Genomic DNA, 18,448 nt, shown 5'->3' with positions numbered 1-18,448 from the left:
CCAGTAGAACTGGTTCAGCACCATCCCCTGCCACAGCAAACGACTGAAATAGACGTTATATTTGCCGATCTCTTGAATGTCACATTTAAACTTCTTCCTCAGCAGTTTGTTGAGGTTTCCACTGAGAGACGTGTCTGTGACCGTCAGGTAATGGTAGAAGTTGGCTACACTGGCCTCAGTTCCTGTGTTCTCATAGTAGTTGACGAATATCTCTGCCAGTCGGAGTTTCTCCTCTTTATTTGTTACCAACTGACTGTTGTGAAGAAGCTCATTGAACTTCTTCCAGGAGTTGAGGATGCGGACTTCGTCTGGAGAGTAGACGCTGGCGTAGTTAAACCATTCTACGTCTGTTGCCAGGTTGGAGATCTGGATGGAGATAGAGTCCAACTTCCTGTTCACTTCAGCAAACCCTTTCTTCACCTCGTTCAGCACCGGGTCATCCTGAGGGATGAAGATCAAGACCATGTTGACAAAAGACGCAACCAGACCTCCGATGCCGGGCGCCAAGCTGGCAAAGTTGGCGAGACTTTTCATCCCAGCTGCTAACTTATTGGTATCAATCTTTTCAAAACCTTCTTTGACAACAGTGAGGATGCTGTTTGCCACGGCCAAAGATTTATCCACTTTGTCTGTAGTATCGGAAGCCATCTCCCTTATGACCCTGTAGGATGGTGAGACGACGGGGGACGGGGGGTCATGTGACCGAGCTGAGGATGTCGTCCAGTAGAGAAGAAGGATCAGTGAAGCGAACAGCATGGAGGCAGACAGCCGAGGGAACGCCATGACTGCAACACAGACAACACAACATAGAAAAAATATTAGGGTGTTTTTATAGCCTGTGAACCATCAAATCTGCAGAGCTGGTGTTTTATTTTCTCTTGCAGATACGTCTGGCTCTCCTCACATTCAGACAGATTAGAAGATGAAGACAACCTTGGCAGTTCAATCACAGAGGAGCATCAATGATCCAGATTTGAAAATTCAGCATCCACCATATCCCGGTTACTGCTGTGCATTTAAATGTACTGAGTGAGCCTGACCTGGCTGTGGAGAGAGGCCGCCACAGACAGACAGACACACACACACACAGACAGACAGACAGACAGACAGACAGACAGACAGACAGACAGACAGACAGACAGACACACACACACACACACACACACACACACACAAACACACACTCAAACACACACAGACAGACACACACACTCACACACACAAACATACACAGACACACACACACACACAGATACACACACTCACACACAGACAGACAGACACACACACACACACACACACACACACACACACACACACACACACATACACACACACCGAGCTTCGACACCGAGCTTCAGCTTTTCAAAATAAAAGCTTGCGTCCGGTCCCTATGTCTTCGTTTGGTGTTTTGGATGTTTGTGAACTAAACAGTACGGCAATCATACTAATGAATACAATAACTTTTTCAACAGATGTCTCAGTTACAACATGATGGAGTTAGCAAAGCAGTTTTGTGTTTATATGTGCGAGCGGATTTATTCAGTTTGATAAATCCCATGGTAAATTGGTTCAAATTGCTCCACAATATGAATACAGATTGATCACTTATTTTGTTGGTAACTGTTAATAATAATCACAATATTACACTTGAGGAGGCCTATACTTCAGTAATGTGCCTTTCGGACCTCGAAATTAAACCCTCTCATGTAATATGACTTAAACAAACGTCAACGTTAAACGCTGATGCAGTTTTAAATGTTTTAAAAAGTTTACAGACGTCTCTGCTGATTGAGTATCAGCTGTGACCTGAGCCGAGACACACCCACCAAACCAGAGAAAACATATCTCAAACATAGACTTCATATTTACAGTCTATGCAGTTGCTCTCTCTCTCTCTCTCTCTCTCTCTCTCTCTCTCTCTCTCTCTCCCTCTCTCTCTCTCTCTCTCTCTCCCCGTGGGCTCTAAAATCCAGCTGTTCCCCTAGCTGCTCCCTCTAGAGGTCTGGAGAACTTCCGTTGTGTAATCTGGATGCTGCGTATTTTTGTTGCATTTGTTTTCTGGGTTTGTGTGCTTTTCTTTTTGCATCGTTTCATATTTGCAGTGTGTTTATGTATTTGGTTGTGTTGTGTGTATTTGCAGTGCGTTTGCTGAATGTTGCGCATGTGTTGTCAACAGTGTTGGGAGTAACGCGTTACAAAAGTAACGCAATTACAGTAATGTATTCCTTTTTGCTGTAACGCAGTAATATAACGCATTACTAATTAAATTTCGGTAATATTATACTCGTTACAATCTCAGAAACACGAGTTACAACGCATTTTAACGCAACATTTAGTGGTGCATTGGTTTTTTTAAGAATTCACCAACACACATTTCTTCACAGGAAAAAAAAAAAAGCCGTATTATTTTCCTGTCGCTGTATTCGATGGTTGAGATGACTGCAGAGACAGATACATTTGCGAGATGGATATTATTTTCAACTTGAGCCTGACGGACATGTTGCTTCTCAGTAAGCTAGCAAGAGTAGGCTACACAACAGACAACTTCCGTGTAGCCTACTTCAAAATAAAAGCACTTCCTGTGACGGTTCGCAGTAAAACTAAATTACTGTTAAATAAGGTTGTGTAGGCTACCTTTTCACAAATCAGCTGTATATCAAGTACTGTAAATAATGTAAATAGTGAGTTTTAATCACACTATAATTGAACATTTCCTTTAGAGTGTTTTAACCTAAACAACATTAAGTTCTTATTGAAGTGCTATAAACAAACATTTTACAACAATGCCATACTTTTGAGTATTTTCATTTTCTCCTACTTGCCTATTATATGTTTTACTTATCTATTTTATAGCTTTAGTTAATTTGCATATTTATATTAATTATACAAAATATGAATAATCTATGATGTATTAAAGTGGATAAAGAGGAGACTTTATTGATCCGGTGGTGAAATTCACAAGCTAGCTGCCAAATCAAACTTCCCCTGTTATTTTGGTGAAAGTAACTCAAAAGTAATGCAAAAGTAGTGTAACGCATTACAATTCAGAGACAGTAATATTGTAATATAACTAATTACTCTCAAATGACAGTAACTAGTAATCTATAATGTATTACATTTTGGAAGTAACTTGCCCAACACTGGTTGTCAAATTAATGAAGTTGCTTTCTTAATTTGCTTGTGTTTTGTCTATTTGCGTGTGTTTTCTTAAGTTGCAGGGCGTCTGCCCCTGTTGGCCACCGTAAGGGACAGATCTGTGCGCAGACAGTGACGATGTTAAACATTTAAAACGTGTCAAGCTGTCCAAAAAATGTGTAAGTAGGTATCGGATGCCTCGATGGTAAGAGACCTTCTTAGGTCTGAGGTTACATTTCTTTAAAGCTAAGAGTCAGATCAAGGGTAATTCCTCCACATTTCTGATTTTATGCAGCAGCATAAAAAGTCATAGTATAGTATGTCAAAAAGTAATAATATAGTATGTCAAAAAGTCATAATATAGTATGTCAAAAAGTCATAATATAGTATGCCAAAAAGTCATAATATAGTATGTCAAAAAGTCATAGTATAGTATGTCAAAAAGTCATAATATAGTATGTCAAAAAGTCATAGTATAGTATGTCAAACAGTCATAAAAATTCATAGTGTAGTATGTCGAAAAGTCATAAAAAGTCATAGTATAGTATGTTTTATTAATGTACGCTGTCAGTTTCCTGGTTCAAACTGAGCTGAAGGTAAAGCTGTGCTCTGATTGGTTGTTTCTGCTCAGATCTGTGCTGTGTATCAGATAAAAACACGAGAGACAGTAATGCTGAAGCTGTTTATTGCAGAGAAAGAATAAAGAGTGGTACAGCAGAATGCAGGACACACCTTGTAACAGAACATTGTTGTCCTGTTACAACAGAATCACAGCTGCTGAAGTCTGACATGTCAAGTCAGTAGTGACATGAGAGACAGAAAATAGAAGAACAGGATCATCACAGGAGCTGTTTCTGTCTTTAATGTCCTTTATTATTAGGGACCGAGCACCAACAACGGCCCTGTTATGTTTGGTAGTTCTTTCCTTAGTATTATTACATCTCACTTTGGTTCTGACTGAATATAAATGTCTGTAAAACAAAGGTTAGGTTAGGTTCATTAGCTGTGAACACAGCGTAGCCTACAGCTCCTTTCACAGCGATGACTCAACCAGGGTTAGACCCAGGTGGTAACCCTCCTCTATCTACTCGGGTTGGATCTGGATAGACTAGGGTCCATTTCACTGTGAGTTACAATGACCTGGGTCAGTACCAGCCGGGGGGGGACCAATTATGGAATTGGTTAGAAATGAGAGGGGGGGCAGTCGTCGCTGCTTTGAAAAAACCCACAACAACATAGATTAAGGGCACTTTCACACCTACACAACAGGGTCCTGCAGCTTTGCTGCTCGGCCACTAATAATAATAATAATAATAATAATAATAATAATAATAATAATAATAATAATAATAACAATAATAAAGACATCAACAAGGCTCGGAAAAGGAGAAGTTGGAGTCCCTGACTGAAGCTGCTGCTCCGTGACCCGACCCCGGGATCAGCGGTTGAAGACAGATGGATGACATCACTACCCATTGAGGTTCAGGCCCCCCCCGATCACCAAGTAGCCCTGCAAACACACAACATATTAACCCTCAGAGGTCAGAGAGCATCTTCTCACATCTTGTTAAATTCACCTTTAAAGGTATTTGTATATAAGTGATCCCCGAGTGTTTCACATCAAAATGTTCAGAACAAACTCAGATTTCTGTATAGTGACGCCCAAATCTGTCCCACACTGACGTGTAAAGAGATAATTTGGGGGGCTAAATCTGAAAACGTTGATCTTAGCTTTCTGAAATTCCTCAACTCTCTTTTAGAAAACAAACCTTAACTTGTGATGTGTGTACGAGTTGTTTCGGTGCTTGAAATTAGTTCACAAAGTTGTGTAATTTATGATAAAAAAAGTAAATAAATGTCTGAGATGATATTTTGTGATATGGCTTTTTGAGTCTGAGTTTTGTCAAAAGATTGAGAGATCAAAGAGATTTTAACAATTCTGATTCCAATTGCGTGTATTCCTTTTGATTCCGGTTCTTATTGCTTCTCGATTCCGATTCTTTGAGGGGTGGAGTTGAACGGGTCACATACTTATTTCACAAATAAGAGGAAAGTTTTATTTTGATTCAGTGGTGGGTTGTAGTTTTAGTTCTAGAGGGCACCGCCACTAGAAACCTAAATATAGGTCAGAATGATGTTGGAACATACCACTTCTGGGGGAGTTTTTCAGGGGGGGACAGTCTTTGTAGTACAGTTATAACACAGTGCAGTATCATAGTGTAGTATGTAGTATAATGAAGTTTTACAAACACACTCACAGTATGATAATCGATCTGTGTCTGAGTGAAGTCCAGTCCAGTAGGCAGAGGAATCTGGATTCCTATTTGAAACCAACCTAGACACAGACACACACACACACACACACACACACACACACACACACACACACACACACACACACACACACACACACACACACACGACAGGCACAGACCGACACACACAGACACAGACACACACAGACACACACACACACACAGACAGACACACACACACACACACACACACACACACACACACACAGAGACACACACACACACACACACACACACAGACACACACACACACACACACACACACACGACAGGCACAGACCGAAACACACAGACACACACACAGACACATGCACACACACACACAGACACACACACACACACACACACACACACACACACAAATGCAGATTAACGTGTATATATTCAAATTTGTTTATTAGGATAAACCCCTTGTGATGTATCATCTCGTTTTCGAGAGCACAATCATTACATAACAACAGAGGAGTGAAAGGAAATAAAATTAAAATACAATTAGCAATACGACAACGTGCATATAAAAAGCAAGAAAAAAGTATAGTATCACCTTTAAATGAGTTTAAGTGTATAAGTACTTACTCGTAATTATTGATGGAATCCATCTAAGTATGGGGTTAGCAATTCCCACCTGCACAGAAACAACACACACACGTACAATAATTACTGGTTTTACTACTCTGTCCTTGGTGGTAAAAATATGGGGCTCCATTTGGGCCAAAATTGTCATGTGACCAAACATTTCTCTCGTCTTGTTGCCCTTCCTGTTCAGAGCCGGATTAACCATTAGGGCAACTGGTCACTTGTCCAGGGGCACAGGACATCTAAGGGGCCCTGGGCTCCGTCAAATATTATGTTAGATCACATTAGGGGCTTTCCGACCGGAGTGATTTTTGCAGTTCTTAGAACTAAATGTTCCTAGAACACTTTTTTCGTCGTGTTCCAACAGGAAACATTTGGGGAGTTTTAAGTTCCTCTGGCCTCAGTAGCGTACTTTTTTAGCTCCTACTTCTGAGCAGGGTCTTTTCCCTTTTCCCTTTTCCTAGGTGTACTTGATTGGTCGAACTTATAAGTCACACCCACTGCCAACTCGGAACTTGCAGACAGAGCAACAACCAACAACGGGACATTTTTAACAATTTTCACTTCATCTTCTTCACTTCTGACAACGTTTTAGGTAAGAAATTAACTGTTTAGATTTCGAATATTACGGAGTCCCCCTGGTCCCACTTTGTCAAAAAAATTAATTATAACTATCTCGTGGCCTCAAGATACTATCTCGTGGCCTCAAGATAGTAAGTCGTGGCCTCAAGATAAGTGTATATAAAAGGAGAATGCACAATGGAGCAGCTTTTCTCCCCAAAGCAGAGTGTCCGCTAAAGCTGCGGCATCAAGACATTTAAAGGAATATAAATAATAATAGAAGTTGGTAAATAAACAAGTATATACATGTAAAAAGTATAAATATAGGCTATAAAATATGAAGAAGAATTATAAAGGACTATGGATATGCAGTCTCACGGCAGTTTGTGTAAATTTCATGTTATTTGAATCTATTGATTCGTGTCCACAGGGACGTTTTTCTCGTTTTTTTACGTGTAAATGTCACGTTATTTTCTCAGGGAAAGGACGCCGGGAGATGGCTGGGAAACGGCTGAAAATGATGCTCTGTAAGCTGGGAGGCGGCTGCAAGGCGGCCCGCTGGGGACGCGCCACAATAACGGGATGGTGGAGGTTAGGGTTAGGAGAAACCTAACGGGGAAAGGGTGCCTTACGCGCCGGGAGACGGCCGCGGGGGACGCGCCACAATAACGGGATGGCGGAGGTTGGGTTTTAGGAAAAACTCTCTGCACTCTCTGCTTTGGGGAGAAAAGCTGCTCTATTGTGCATTCTCCTTTTATATACACTTATCTTGAGGCCACGAGATACTATCTTGAGGCCACGAGTTACTATCTTGAGGCCACGAGTTACTATCTTGAGGCCACAAGTTACTATCTTGAGGCCACGAGATAGTTATAATTAATTTTTTTGACAAAGTGGGACGAGGGGGGCTCCGTAGAATATAGGCAGTCTTGCGAAAATTTATGCCGAATTGACAATTTGCTTCAAAGTTTTCATGATGTTCAGAAGCTCCATCAAGTGAGGCGACAGCCAGCAAGTGCCTGCCCCGGCCTCTAGCTCGTCACTGGGCCAGTCCTGCTCAGAGACCCCGCTGTAAGCTGGAGGTCTCTCAGACCGCTCTCGTAAATAAGAGGCTTTTATTTCGCCATTGACGGTTCGTTTGTTTAAATATCACAACACATGTCCATCATAAGATTAACGGGCACCTGTGGTTAACTGTCTTTTCAGAGTTAAACTCCACAAGTGTGTCCTGCGGCTCGCCGGCCGTCACACACACACACACACACACACACACACACACACACACGGCCACAGCGCAGCAGGCAGAGGCGGGGTCTGTTCCGAGTATAATAAAGCCCCGTCTGTGTTGAGCAAAACATTACGTGAATTACTATGAGAATGGACGTGCATTTAATAAAGGAAAAGTGTTTGTTGTTGTTGTTGTATGTGGCACTAAGGTCTAGTGACGATGCTATAAAGACTGTTGCTGTGCTTGCGTCGCTCCCTTACCCCTCCTACCAGTCACTATGGCCACTTGGCCAGTGGGAATGCAAACGGGAAAAAAGATTTTGGGGGAGAGTAGTTCTTAGAACTGCTTAGAAGTGTACTTTTCCTCTAAAAAGTACAAGTACTATCCGGTCGGAAAGCACCTATTATAAACGCAGTCCTCACTTTCCTAATTATATGTAGATTTTTGCAACCTGTTCAATCAAAATATGATGTTAAATCACGTCACGTGTCTGTAGCTTCCTGTGCAGCGAGCGAGGACGAACTGTCACAGACTGTGGAAGTTGGTTTTATATTGGAAGGTCAGGCTGCATAATACATTCTTCAAAATGTGTCGAATATCCAACGTCCAATATAAAACCATCTTTACCACGGTCTGTCACAGCGAGTCTGCGGTGTGGTGGCCCTGCATCCCGGCAAAGACTGGAGCTACTGAGCTGCCCCCCCGAGCCTCTGATGGTGAAGTCAGTTTCCCCAGGTGAAGTTTAAAAACACGTTTAATTTAAAGTTAAATTTGTAATAAATGTAATATATGCTAAAGGCGAGTCAGCATCAACAGCGTGTCTATTACGTTAGCCAAAAGTCAAATCGCTCCCTCGTGATTTGTAAGAGCTTTCAGCCCTTTGATTAGTTTTGATTTTAGTAAAGACAAGAACAGCATAATACAAAATATTACAAACTTGGGATGTTTGAATTCATAACGTTCACAGAGGGTCGCCATTTCGGTGGCGTTACGTTTCAACACACTACACAGTGCTTGCTGAGACCGATCATTAGTATTCAAATTCTGAGTAGTGCACAGGAAGAAGACAAGGAGGGAAATTAAGAAGGAGAAGGCTGGAAACTGGAGAGACCAGGCGGGTCAGAGCAGGAGAAGACCACAGAAAGAGGTGCAGAAATAAGTGAATAAGTGGGCTTGTTGCTCAGGGCACATGAAATTGTTAATCTGGCTCTGTTCCTGTTGTCCTGATGTGACCTGAACAAATCTGGTTTCTGTACCTCGTGTTTCTGTACCTCCTAGAGATTTCATCCGATCAACTTCAAATTCGGTCTGTACCATCTTAAGACATTAAAGATGAAAAGTTGTTAAAAGAAAAACTTTTCGTCATAGGGCGTGGCCGAGGCGGGGCGGCCATTTTGTGCGTTTCGCCATCGAAACAGGAAGTGGATATAACTCGAGTGTACATTGTCCAACTGGCTCGAAGCTTTTCAGGATTCATAAGAGTCCAACCCTGAGGACAAATAAAGGCCGTTATTTACTTAAAGACATAGCGCCCCCTAGTGACAACAGGAAGTAGGCCTAAAAGTCAAGGTGCTATACTTTAACGAACTCCTCCTAGAGATTTCATCCGATGGACTTCAAACTTGGTCTATATCTTCTCAACACCTTAAACATGAAAAGTTATTAAAAGAAAAACTTTTCGTCAGACGGTGTGGGCGTGGTGTAGCGGCCATTTTGAGTGTTTAGCGATGAACAAAGAAGTTGTTGTAACTTGAGTGTACGTTGTCGTATCTGCCCGAAAGTTCTCAGGATTGACAAGGGTCCAGGTCTGAGGACATACTGTATACAGGCCAAAATTTACTTTTGGTCATAGCGCCCCCCGCTGGCAACAGGAAATGTGCCTTATATGACAAACATCATCCGATTTACTTAAAACTTATAATGTGTGGTCGACGTGTGATACTGAGCCGGGCCCTATAATTGAACCACGCCCACTTACACAGACCACGCCCCCTTTCATAACATTTTAACCGTTTAAGGTAGAGTCTTGTGTGAGGTGTCATTGAACTCAGCAGAGAGTTCCTTCTTCATTGGTGATGGTTTGGCCCGCCCACTATGTTTAAGCCACGCCCCCTTTCATGAATGCTGACCCATCTAAGGTAGAGCCTTGTGTGAGGTATCATTGAACTCAGAAGAGAGTTCCTTTTTAATTGGTGATGGTTTGACCCGCCCCCTACAATTTAGCCACGTCCCTTTTCACAGCTAATGAACTGTATGACGTATAGTCCTGTGTGAGGTATCGTTGAACTCAGCAGGGAGTTCCCTTTTCATTGGTGACGATTTGCGGTGTCTTGAGTGCCGCACAAATGCATGGTCACAAAGGAGCGGCATCCGCCAGTAACCCCGACGCACGCAGAGGTGCAAGGGCCCGTCCATCGCTGCTTGCAGCTTTAATTACTATTATTATTGTTATTTTTGGAGAGTGTCCTAGGCGACCGCCTATTTCGTCTATATATCACTATGCCAAGGACTGGCACTGTGGACAGTGAGCATGATGGGACGTAACTTTGGCTCAAACAAAACCACACAGAAAAACGGATAGTGGATAAAAGAGTGAACACAGAGAAGTTTTCGTACCAAAACTTTTCCTAGTATGGTTCCAGGGTTGGCTTTACACCTGAAAAAGTTTTAATGGCAGAGACACACACACACACACACACACACACACACACACACACACAACCACCCACCCACACACATACACGCAGACACACACACACACACACACTCACACACACACACACACACACACACACACACATAACCACCCACCCACACACATACATGCAGACACACACACACACACACACACACACACACACACTCACACACACGCACACACACACACACACACACACACACACACACACACACACACACACACACAGAGTGAGTACTCATAAAATACTACACAGTCCAATATGATATGATAAATGTGAGTGTGTTTACTTGGGGCTTAGAGACTGAAGAATCAGATGACGTCCATTCAAATTGACCTTCATCCCAAACTGACACTCCTGGAGGAGACAGACAGTTTTGATTTTTCTGGAACTGTTCATCTTTTCCACCAACGTTAGTCTGACGTCTGAGGAACATCACAAATGTAACGGACAGAAACAGTGGTCTGAAAGATGAGTCAGCAGCTCCTGATGGATGTACAGGCAACTATCACTGGATTACTGTGATACTGATACTGGTTGTACAGGGGACTATCACTGGATTACTGGGATACTGATACTGGTTGTACAGGGGACTATCACTGGATTACTGGGATACTGATACTGGTTGTACAGGGGACTATCACTGGATTACTGGGCTACTGATACTGGTTGTACAGGGGACTATCACTGGATTACTCTGATACTGATACTGGTTGGGTGTAAATGTGCTCACCACAGGAAGAGGAGGAGGCGGTGATTTGGTTTTAGATTGGGCGATGGCCTTCACGTTGACAGAGATTCCTTCCTTGTTGATTTTGATGACTGGCACCCCAGTGAGCTGAACTTTAACAGGACCCTTCATTCGTTTTAAAGACAGCATCATGAAGAGACACAAAACAATGTGTTCAAATATGTATTATTGGAGACCAACTGAAACATATTCATACTTTGTTATGGAAACGGTTTGTGGTGTTTCTGCTCACCTTAGGCAATCCCAACTTTTTCAGCAAAGAATTAGTAAGATAATTAACCTGTTAAGGGGAGAACAGAGGAGGTGGTGAGAGGAGGAGGAGCATCTTTCTTCTCCAATATATCCCTAACTGGTCTGTCTATCTCATTGATCGGTACAGTTGTTTCACCGCTGCTGCCTGTAGCGTTCTCCCTTCATACTGACTCTACTCACTCACTTAGACACAAAGTTACCCTTTAAGGATGTGTCAGGTGTTTTTCAGCTGTTCTCACCTCTGGAACGGTCAGTTCAAATGGCCCGTGGCTGTAGAGCGCCTGGCCGGCGCTTTTAAACAGGTCTTCAGAGATGCCCACGTAAGCCATCAGGTTACTTTCTGTGAACACCGGCTCTACACCTGCTGCTGGTAAAGCAGGCCTTCTGTCACCGTAGTACACCACACCCTGAAACACAGACAAGAAAGTAGCAGAATATGGAAATACTCAAGTGAAAGACACATTTTACACAAAAACCTTGCACACTGAGTCCGATGCGTGTCGGAAAACATTCTTATTTTGTGCTAAAGCCTAATTATATTTTGTATAATTTTAGGTATCTGAGCACGGTGGACTCATTTACTGCCATGGCCAGCAGTTTTAGGTTGGGCATCAGCAGTGTAGGGAACATTGTGACGGAGACCTGTGACCAGATCTGGCTTAACTTAAGGACACCTACATGCCAACTCCAACAGAGGACATCTGGAAACAGAGGGCGAATATTTCGGACTCAGTGTGCAAGGACCTTTACTGTGACCAGTTTTATAGAATGGAAGTGTTTAAAGGGGTGATAGAATGCAAAACCGAGTTAACCTTGTCATAGTTGATTAATGTAAAATAGGCATACATAGAACCTCAAAGTCCCATTGACATCCCTTTCTTCTGCAAATCTCACAATTTGAAACTGAAAACGGGCGAATCCCAACGAAGCTAATAGTGGACTTCAACTCGGTGGCTGTACCTTATTTGGCTCTGGTCTCTACCTTTGTCATGCCCCAAAATTGCCATACAGACCCCTGTTCTGAGACCAGCTGATGATTGAATGTAGGTCGCTAGATCTCACACACTAGTTTAGCTGCGAGCTGCTCTGTGTACTTTCACGGGAATTAGAAAGAAGAAAGTTTGGAAGTTTTTCAAGGATATTGAAAATGAACCACGGCCGTAAATGCAGTGTTCCAGGCTATACAACGGAATACTGGCCCATGCGTGTACATGTACACATAGAGAAAAGTGCTTAGAACGAGTAGATATCGGACAACGGAGCGGGACTTGTGGATCTAACGTGGCAGCGCAGAGGACTTGCAATGGGCGGTGTGCTGCTGGAGCTGCTGCTGCTGTGGAGCTGCCTGCCAGCGGCAGTTCACGGTACGTTGACATGGATCCTCGGGGGAACAAGGGGCTGTGGAGCCACCAGGACGAGACATGATAAGAACATAGTAGTTACAACTCTGTCTGCCTGTGGGCTGAGACACTGAACTAACTGGAAGTGGAGGTTTTCTATGTCCCAAGGGTAACATTACAACAACACTAGTGCTTGTAATGAAAGTGTCGAAACTTTGCATTGGTGTGTGTGTGTGTGTGTGTGTGTGTGTGTGTGCGTGACACACTGGAGGATGACTAAACTGTAACTAAACTGTGTCTCTGGTGCTTTGTACAGTAACATTAGTTGATGAGTTTATGTGTCGGAGCAGAAATTAAGTTTGAAGCCAGCTGGGGATATTTTCTCATGCCTCGGCTGCTCCAGCCATTCCTGCTCTGGCGGCGGCGCTGCATACCATATAAGGGAGAAAACCTCTTGTTTCATTCTAGGGCTATTTCACAGGGTTGCATTAGGGAGCATAGAACAGCACCCGGGCCTTTTTCAGCCCAACCAATGTTACATACCCCATTAGGAGACCTTAAGGAACAGTGTGAAATACCCTATATAATCATTCAATCACCCCTTTAAGATGTCTGTCTCTTACTGTGAAAGGCACGTCAAGGCTGTTGGACGTCACCGTGACGTTTTCGCTCAGAGAGTAGTCGAGGTTGATTTTCTGGTCTTCGCTCAAAGTCCTCGTCATGGCGATGCCCGCCAACATGGTGTTTATATTAGGGACAAAATCATCCCTAATAATAGGACAGAACTGCAGACAGACAGACAGACAGATAGAGACACACAGACAGACAGACACAGAAAGAGAGACAGACAGACAAAGAGACAGACACAGTGAGACAGACAGACAGACATGTTGTTATAACAGTCTGACCTGGTCTGCACCAAAACCTGCAGGTCCAGGACTCATTGACCCGGTTGGGTTCTGTTAAAGACTGAAGGAGGAACTAACCTGGGTAGTGAACATAAACCTTAACGCTCCTGTGATAGCAGCGTTCAGCACAAACCTGAAACACAACGAGAACATCTGATCAATCAATCAATCAATCAATCAATCAATCAATCAAATACGGTTTATCATTCATGTTCCCCTGAACTAAAGACTCAGCTGATTGGTTGTTTTACCCCAGTTTATCCACATGGATCCTGTCAGCTTGGGTCTTACAGTAGTCATCTCCAGGCGGTATCTCGAGACTCAGACGTCCTTGGTTTTGGATCAGTCTCACTCCAATGGTGACGCCAACACCTTCTCCTGTTAGGACAGCCGTTCCTCTGAAGACACATCAAACATAACGCAGACTGGATTAAACTTCATGCAAATGAGGAGTGGGGGGGGGTTAGATCTCCACTTTTGAGCAAAATTGAAGTTTTGTTTGTCAACAAACAATTTCAATAATTCCCCCAAGCATTTAGTGCGACAGTGGCGAGGAAAAACTCCCTTTTAGGGAGAAACCTGGGACAGACCCAGGCTCTTGGTAGGAGGTGTCTGACAGTGCTGGTTGGGGGTGTGATGAACAAATAAGGACTCTGGGGAATAAACTCCCCAGAGCTAGGTTAGTAACAAGCATTTCTGGGACAAGGATGCACACAAATGGAAACAAATGGAAAGAGAGAGGAGAGAGCAGCTCATTGTGTCAAAGGAAGGAAGGAAGTCCCCCGGCAGTCTAGAACTATAACAGCATAACTAAGAGAGACAGGTTAAGGAGAGGAGCCTGGTCGGGCGAGAACTCTCCCCAACTGGATCGGGCTGTACTGGCCTGCCTCCCTCTACTTTTATTATATTATTGATTATATGGTAGATGAATCTGACGACTATGAAGAGAAGCAGGTAGGCCGGGCTAAGCGGACGCTGCAACTCCTCACTCCCTAACTATAAGCTTTATCAAAGAGGAGGGTTTTCAGTTTATTCTTAAATGTGGTGACGGTGTCTGCCCCCACGGACCCAGACTGGGAGCTGGTTCCACAGGAGAGGAGTCTGATAGCTGAAGGCTCTGGCTCCCATCCTGCTTTTAGAGACTCTAGGAACCACAAGTAGCTCTGAATTCTGGGACCGTAGTGCTCTAGTGGGACAATAAGGTACTAAGAGCTCTTCTAGATATGATGGTGCTAGACCATTTAGTGCTTTGCAGGTCAGGAGAAGGATTTTAAATTCAATCCTGGATTTTACAGGAAGCCAATGCAGAGAAGCTAATACAGGAGAAATATGATCTCTTTTCTTAGTTCTTGTCAGAACACGTGCTGCAGCATTCTGGATCAGCTGGAGAGTCTTAAGGGACTTATTTGAGCAACCTGATAATAAGGAATTACAGAAATCCAGCCTGGAAGTAACGAATGCATGGACTAGTTTTTCAGCCTTGTATTAGATGGGTGTTAATATATATAGATATAGCCTGATCAAAAATAACTCCTAGATTTCTGTCAGTAGTGCTGGAGGCCAGGGCAATGCCATCTAGGGTAGCTATATCTTTAGATAATGAAGTTCGGAGGTGTTTGGGGCCCAGCACAATAACTTCAGTTTTGTTTGAGTTTAACATCAGAAAATTGTAGGTCATCCAAGTTTTTATATCTTTAATGCACGCTTGAAGTTTACCTAACTGAGTAGTTTCGTCTAGCTTGATTGACAGATATAATTGAGTGTCATCCGCATAACAGTGAAAGTTAATTGAGTGTTTCCTAATAATATTGCCTAGAGGAAGCATATACGTATTACTTATTATTGTATATATTACTGTAAATCACTTTGTAAAAAGGATGGGGGAATACATAATTTAAAAGTGCTCTAAGCGATGTTGGGTGACGTCACTTCTTGTTGACGTTTAAATTATTTTCTCCTCCTCATCCCGTCTCCTCCCCCTCCCTTCCGTGTTCTAACCCCCCCAACCCCCACCCCCAAATCCTTCTTGTCAGTTATTGGCTGGAACTCTGGAACACTGTTTATGTTTGATGGTGCAGGTTGGCGCAGTCTGTTTTTGTTGGCGTTTGAGGAGCCTGGGCTGTCTACAGTGTGTTCAGGGGACTGGCAGCTAGCATATAGTGAGGACATGTTTGCTGTATGTGACAAAAAATGTTGTAGCCTAAAAAACACTTCACATCGCTTAGAGCACCTTTAATGATCATTAATTATAACACAATTTGAACTTGTAAGATGATGTTGGAGTTCCTGACACATGGAATATAAACGGTGGTTTCATACGTACTTCAAGATATTAAACAAGCAATGATTGATTCCTCTTTCGATTTCTGCGGTAATGTTCAGGTTCCTGAACACAAACTGAAGACCTGAACCCTGCTGGAACCTGACAACGACATCATTTGGGTTCACGTCCAGACGAGTAAATGTCAAACTGCAGAAGAGCAAACACAATATATAAATATGCAATCATTAAAAACAAAGAAACTAAAGATAATGATAAAAAAAACTATAAATGAGAAAATATAAATAAAGAAATCATTTAAAAAAAAAGGGAATACACAGAATAGAACAGTAATAATAATAATTTGATAATTTTACCTTCCAATGTGACACGTTACCAAGTGGAAATCCTCAAAAGGTCTGTTAACCAGCTCCCTCAAATACTTCAGACCATAATCTTTCACTGCAAAAACACAACACAAATACTAGTTCACTGAAAACAGAACACGTTTCTAGATATGAAACACACACACACACACATACACACACACACACACACACACACACACACACACACACACAAACAAAACACAAATACTAATCCAGTGAAAACACAGAACACATGTCTCTAGATATGATATTCCCTATCATCTTTCCTATGCTGCTGCAATTTCTTCATCTTCATTTTAGATTTGTTCTCCTTTTTGTTTCAATTAATTCAAGCATATAATGTGGTGAAACATTTAAAGCTCTAAAGCAGCGGTGTAGACCTCAGCTTCTCTACGTTCCAGACATGGTTAGTTTATTAACATGTTTTATTCAAGAGAAAAAGTCTAATATCTTTGACTGTGTTACTGCATGTCTCATATAGTCTTCTCTCTTACAGTTTGGGCCTCATAAAGCCCTAAAAAAAGTCACTAAAACACTTCCTCAGCCATCATTCTCTTTTATGAGAAGTTATGTTTATTACAGAGGGATGAATCAGTGTGTTCTTCTCAGCGCAGATCTTACAGATATCTGGCACTCTGTTGGTGATTCTCACTTTGAGTCCGGTGGGACCGTCGGCAGTGATGGAGGAACACAGGAAGAGCAGGAAGAAGAGGGAAAACACACAGGAAGTCATCCTACCAAACTAACCTGAAACACAAAAGAGACAAACACACACTGGACATGTTCAACATTTAGGGTAACATAGTTTTTTATGCAACCTGGACTCTATTTCTCCATGTTTTAGTGTCTCAACAATCTAGGTAGGTAGGTAATGCCAAGTGTATTAATGAGTAATGTCACTGAGGGAGTGGCTGAGCGAGGAGATTAGATCGAGCGTTAGCAGTGTCGGTGTGTGAGAGAGAGAGAGAGAGAGACAGAGAGAGAGAGAGAGAGAGAGAGAGAGAGAGAGAGAGAGAGAGAGAGAGAGAGGGGGAGACAGAGAGATGGAGAGAGAGAGACTAAGTATTTTAATAGTATGATGTCTTTTTCTATCTCTTGTTGGAATGTTCAGGGCCTCCGGTCCTCAACTTTTGGATTAACTTTTTGTGCTGCGTTATTTATTGATTTAACAAAAGCCTTTGATACAGTTAATCGTGTTATGTTATTATCACGGTTGGCTTGCATTGGCCTCTCTGATGCTGCTATTGGTTGGGTCAGTAGCTATTTAAATAGCAGATGTCAACGTGTTCTTCTAAATGACTACATGTCTGAGAAACTTACTGTTAACTCTGGTGTGCCACAGTGTTCTATTTTGGGGTCCTTGCTTTTTACAATATATATTAATAACCTCAGTGAAAATGTTATGAATGCCAATATACACATGTATGCTGATGATACCATTATCTACTGTTCTGCAAAATCACCTGCTGAGACAATTTTAAAGCTACAAAAAGCATTTGAAAATATTCAGCTCAATTTACATGCATTAAAGCTAGTTCTTAATGATAAGAAAACTAAATATATGTTTTTTAGTAGAACCCGTAAGCATTGACCTTTCCTGCCTCATCTCCACACATTACAGGGCAGGCCAATAGAACTAGTTCCCTCGTACAAATACCTGGGATTTATATTGGAGAAAGACATGTCTTTTAAATTGCATATTGAGCAGTTAGTCGCTAAATCGAAATTAAAGTTGGGCTTTTACTTTAGAAATAGTTCCTGCTTCACACAGAAAGTCAAGAAAAAGTTGGTTGAATCTACCTTCTTGCCAATTTTAGATTATGGAGATGTGTTTTACAGACACTCCACAATGTCCCTGTTGAAATCTTTGGATTCTGTGTATCATTCAGCATTGACATTTATAACCCATGCTAAGTACTCTACCCATCACTGTGTATTGTATGAGATGGTAGGTTGGCCCTCACTCAACACAAGAAGGCTCAAACATTGGTTGACCTTTGTGTATAAATCAATAACAGGACATACTCCTTC

General features: G+C 42.3%; 3 protein-coding genes across 5 annotated transcripts in view; 1 reads left to right on the top strand and 2 right to left on the bottom strand.

Moving 5' to 3' along the window:
- Window positions 1-18,448, top strand: part of LOC116062299 (cephalotoxin-like protein) — a 1,100,540-nt gene that overhangs the window by 743,816 nt on the left and 338,276 nt on the right. The gene's annotated exons all lie outside the window — the stretch shown is intronic.
- The window catches only part of LOC116061935 (BPI fold-containing family C protein-like), a 127,482-nt gene that overhangs the window by 101,671 nt on the left and 7,363 nt on the right, over window positions 1-18,448 (bottom strand). Inside the window, exons 2-4 of the mRNA XM_035997038.1 lie at window positions 17,039-17,151; window positions 16,406-16,490; window positions 16,092-16,238 (exon numbers count right to left, since the gene is read on the bottom strand). Of these exons, the coding sequence (XP_035852931.1) occupies window positions 16,092-16,238; window positions 16,406-16,490; window positions 17,039-17,150 (344 nt within the window). The 5' untranslated portion in view covers window position 17,151. The remainder of the gene's footprint in view (window positions 1-16,091; window positions 16,239-16,405; window positions 16,491-17,038; window positions 17,152-18,448) is intronic.
- LOC116061940 (phospholipid transfer protein-like) lies at window positions 3,807-13,627 on the bottom strand. Of its 2 annotated transcripts, none has more exons than XM_031316314.2 (9): window positions 13,484-13,627; window positions 11,760-11,927; window positions 11,501-11,548; window positions 11,251-11,373; window positions 10,807-10,874; window positions 10,435-10,474; window positions 6,030-6,078; window positions 5,397-5,473; window positions 3,807-4,648 (listed from the first exon to the last, which is right to left on the bottom strand). In XM_031316314.2, the coding sequence occupies exons 1-9, from the start codon at window positions 13,598-13,600 to the stop codon at window positions 4,607-4,609; spliced, it is 732 nt and encodes a 243-aa protein (XP_031172174.1). In that variant the 5' UTR covers window positions 13,601-13,627; the 3' UTR covers window positions 3,807-4,606. The 2 variants fall into 2 exon arrangements, with proteins under 2 accessions (XP_031172174.1, XP_031172175.1); XM_031316315.2 differs by having other exon boundaries at window positions 11,516-11,548.

This window comes from Sander lucioperca, chromosome 21, assembly GCF_008315115.2.
Source record: "Sander lucioperca isolate FBNREF2018 chromosome 21, SLUC_FBN_1.2, whole genome shotgun sequence".
Classification (NCBI taxonomy): domain Eukaryota; kingdom Metazoa; phylum Chordata; class Actinopteri; order Perciformes; family Percidae; genus Sander; species Sander lucioperca.
Note: the sequence above shows the minus strand (reverse complement) of the source record. Positions and strands in the feature narration are given on the sequence as shown.

What these genes read in the sequence shown, in the direction of transcription:
- LOC116061940 (XM_031316314.2), bottom strand. Translation starts at nt 13,600, where the DNA reads ATGTTGGCGGGCATCGCCATGACGAGGACTTTGAGCGAAGACCAGAAA. An exon ending in TTGAACTGACCGTTCCAGAG is followed by an intron (nt 11,549 to 11,759) that starts GTGAGAACAGCT and finishes TCCCCTTAACAG; the next exon opens with GTTAATTATCTTACTAATTC. An exon ending in CCATACTAGGAAAAGTTTTG is followed by an intron (nt 6,079 to 10,434) that starts GTACGAAAACTT and finishes GTTTCTGTGCAG; the next exon opens with GTGGGAATTGCTAACCCCAT.